Here is a 3,822-nt window from a genome sequence, read left to right as displayed (position 1 = left end):
GATTCACAAAAAAGCTCAACTCAAACTTAAACAAGCCTGTGTTTCCCTTGGAACAATACTTTACTTTCAGGCCTCCACGAAGATGTAAATGGATGTTCGCTGGTGTTGTGACCTCCGACCCCGACTGCCCCCGTGTTTCCTGAACCAGATGCTGCTCCTGTGGACCACAGTCTTCTCAACCTAAACAAAGTAATCCTCCACTAAACAAGATGGATATTGTATCACCGCCCTATAGTAAATGCCAGTCACTCAAACACACAGAGCTGCCCTCTTCTCCTCTCTAGCTGGAAACAATAGGAGAAAATCAAATCCTTTATTGTTTACTTGATGAGCAAAGACATATAAACTTTGTTTTACCTCAGTTTTCGCTTATTTGTGGCGGCATATTTTGGTATGCCAAAAACATGCCCTCTTGCGGGGAATATAATCAGAGCATATGGCAGTACTTCAAATAAAAGTTTTGAAACAGCACTGGCTTCATGTCAAAAATGTAACATTTGGGTCACATGTTGCATAAAGGAAAGTCATTTGATGTGGTTTCATGCAAATCCAAAATCTATACGGGATAGACTTACAGAGATGTGCCAAATATTCTAATAAATTATTATTATTTAAAAAAAAAAAAAAAAAAAAACAATTATACAAAACACAGGAAGGAACAGGAGCAGGGAGGTTTTCTTTTGGATCAGGGATGGATGAAAGAATGGAAAAACCGTTTTGCGCACCGATCTAGAAAAAATAGGTAATATGTTAATTAGATTTACATTTTCACATTATTTCGTTCTGCTGAAACTTTCATGCGTAATCAGGCAATTTACTTGTCGATGTCTCTTGCTCATTTGAAACGCATCAAAAGGAAAATCTGAGTTTCTTTCGTCCGTATCAAAGCACGCTGGTGTCACTGTGATCGATAAGATTTATTTTCCTCTTTGTAATAATAGTGCAATCGTGCGAAATGCCACCTTCAGTTGTGTTTTCCAACTCCAAGCCTTTGTATTAAGAGAAGCTCCCGCCCCTGCGTCGCGTAATTCGCCCTCTTGGCCAATCCCGTCCCTCCCCAAAAAGTTTACGCCATGCAGCCTATAAGAACTGCTTAAGTTTCTCAAGTAACAGAAAAGAGTTGTCTTCTCAGGAACCCATCTATGGATACTTTAGCGTCTTCAAAGCCAGACAGACGTACAGGTGGACTAATTCCTTGACTTCATGAGAGGGAAATAATTTTTTCGGACTCGTTCAGGCCGTCATCTACCCAGGTGGAGATGTCTGAGGAAAATCTGGGGGAAGAATCGGGCAGCTCCCCTGTCTCTCCTGCGGACAGCCTGAGCAACAGCGAGGGGGAGCTGGACAGACAGCCGAAGAGATGTGGGAGGAAGAGGAGACCAAGCAGGAAAAACGGGGAGGACTCAGATAGCCCGACCCCTGGGAAAAGAGGGAAGAAGTCCAGCAGCAGCAGCCCCCAGTCTTTCGAGGAGCTCCAGTCGCAGCGCGTCATGGCCAACGTCCGGGAGCGACAGAGGACCCAGTCTCTCAACGAGGCGTTCGCAGCTTTGCGGAAAATTATCCCCACTTTGCCCTCGGACAAACTCAGCAAAATACAGACCCTAAAACTTGCAGCCAGATACATCGACTTCCTCTACCAGGTGCTGCAGAGCGACGAGCTGGACTCCAAAATGTCAAGTTGTAGTTATGTGGCTCACGAGAGGCTGAGCTACGCCTTCTCTGTATGGAGGATGGAGGGCGCCTGGTCCATGTCAACATCTCACTAGCATGAAGAGAAAATATGCCCAAAATGGTACGCGCGGTTTGTCAACCAAATTGCATGATCCAAAGTCTTAAAAATAACACACCAAAAAAGCAGCACACAGTGGCTGTGCAGAACTCCAACTCAACATTTCACCACAACTCACCTGAATCCTCTTTGTTGTTGTTTACTTTCCCGCAGAGTTTAGTGACACTTGACGCCTCGTCTAACCCACAGGTGACTGCTGAATCTACTTATCACATTCTGAAGGGACAAATCTGGAGTCCAATGCTGGATACATGGGATCACTCAAACCAAAGACGACAGAAGCTCTGGGGATCATTTCGTAAAAGGCCCGTCAGGGACTTACAGCCGCATATATGTGTGTGCGCGTGTGAGCGTGTGTGTGTGTGGGTGTGTAGCTCCACACGTCCCATCCAGGTGTGTTCTCATGTTGTTGACGACGAATGTTGAAAAAAATATATATATTTTTTTTATTTTTATTTTTTTTTTTTTTTTGCAAAGAGAAAAAAATGTGTAATGCATGTATTTGGACTTATTTCTGTGGAGGTCAAAGTGCATTATGTTTTTTTTTGTTTGTTTTGTTTTGTTTTGTTTTTGGGTGTGAGACTGTCAACTGGTGGTGTAGCTCACATTATCGGCTGACTTTGTGGATCTAACCTGTGCAAAAAAAAAAAAATAATAATAATAATAAAAAAAATCAGAATACATTTATTTATTTATTGGTGTATTGAGAAATAGGTCATGTGTCCGAAATACAAATACATTCCTATTTTTTAATGATCGATTTTTTTTCTGCTTTATTCGTTTTGTAAATGTTTGCATTGTTGTTTTGTTTTTTGTTTTTTTGTTTTTTTGCATTAAAGAAAAAAAACGATAAACTAACTTTTTGACTTGACTTTTTGTCCCTTTTCTTAATGCTGGCAACGCCATGCGGTTGAGGAGGCTAGGATTAAAATGAAAACATAAATGCACGCATGCATCACTCTTGCACTTGCACACTAAAATATCAGGTTCATGATAGATTGCACCAGTCGCTGGAGAAAACAGATGGAGTTATTATTGGCTCAGAAAAATGCGCTGGCGAGACATTCAGATATTTTTTTAAGAACTGCACATGCAAAACGTTAAAATACAAATTAAAAAATATATATTTATTTAAATAGATAATGATAGTAGTAATAATAATAACAATAATAATAATAATATGAAATCACGGTTTAATAAATTCTGTCAGTGCTAATAAATACTACAAATGGTTTATAGTTGGATAAAAGCAAAAAAAAAAAAAAAAAAGTGTAGAAAAGGTCAGTCTATATGTCTATAATTCAATTTTAAAAGCCTCCTGCAGTCTCCTCTCACTATCTCTGTTCTTACGTTTGTTTATACTTGGACTAAGGTCTGTTCCTGAAACTCACCATTAAAAGTAAATAAGTTACACTAGGGTCATGTCAGACTATTAGAGCCATGGCTACCGTCTCCTTTTTTCGACATACACAAAAAGCAGTTAACTTTCTTCTTAACATGTTTCACGCTTTTACTGCAGCTTAATTATGAGATCACTAGCGGAAACATAATCGATTCATAACTGGGTCTGTTTTACGCACGTGGATTACCCACTGATTGTGGAGACCTGACTCCTTCCTGATTGTTGTCACTAAATGAATCTCGCGTACTGTTATCGTGCTGTGATTGACCTGTGATCTGGGAAAGTTTTCCTCTCTGTCCAAATCAAAGTGTGCGCCCGTTTGAAGGTGTGTAATTGGCTTGCGAGGCATGTATGGAATTCCCAGATGTCTATGAAATTCAAGGAGGCCGCGAAGGTAGGTCAGAGCACAGAGGCTATTCTCACTCTCACTTTTTTTTTTTTTTTTTTTTTTTGGTAGAAATGCCTCACAAACACAGTCAGGCCTAAAGATCAATAAACAGCCTTTAGCTAAAAAGTGTACAGTTAAGGACTGGCACTAAATGCCAGACAAATAAACAGGGCCTATATGAATAGAAGCTGTAACCGGTTCAAAACGGGTTTCTTTCCTTTTTAGAAAAAAACGAACTCCAAA

General features: G+C 40.1%; 1 protein-coding gene across 2 annotated transcripts; it reads left to right on the top strand.

The window, feature by feature from the left end:
* Positions 1-1,102: 1,102 nt before the first annotated feature.
* On the top strand, positions 1,103-2,632 carry twist1b (twist family bHLH transcription factor 1b). Of its 2 annotated transcripts, none has more exons than XM_047598850.1 (2): positions 1,103-1,792; positions 1,979-2,632. In XM_047598850.1, the coding sequence occupies exon 1, from the start codon at positions 1,260-1,262 to the stop codon at positions 1,764-1,766; it is 507 nt and encodes a 168-aa protein (XP_047454806.1). In that variant the 5' UTR covers positions 1,103-1,259; the 3' UTR covers positions 1,767-1,792; positions 1,979-2,632. The 2 variants fall into 2 exon arrangements, with proteins under 2 accessions (XP_047454806.1, XP_047454805.1); XM_047598849.1 differs by having other exon boundaries at positions 1,106-1,792; positions 1,943-2,632.
* Positions 2,633-3,822: the final 1,190 nt, after the last annotated feature.

The sequence above is a fragment of the Mugil cephalus genome, chromosome 11 (assembly GCF_022458985.1).
Source record: "Mugil cephalus isolate CIBA_MC_2020 chromosome 11, CIBA_Mcephalus_1.1, whole genome shotgun sequence".
Taxonomy (NCBI): Eukaryota; Metazoa; Chordata; class Actinopteri; order Mugiliformes; family Mugilidae; genus Mugil; species Mugil cephalus.
This window is presented reverse-complemented; position numbering and strand designations above follow the sequence as displayed.

Excerpts from the sequence above, each read along its gene's own strand:
- twist1b (XM_047598850.1), top strand. The coding sequence starts at position 1,260 with ATGTCTGAGGAAAATCTGGGGGAAGAATCGGGCAGCTCCCCTGTCTCT.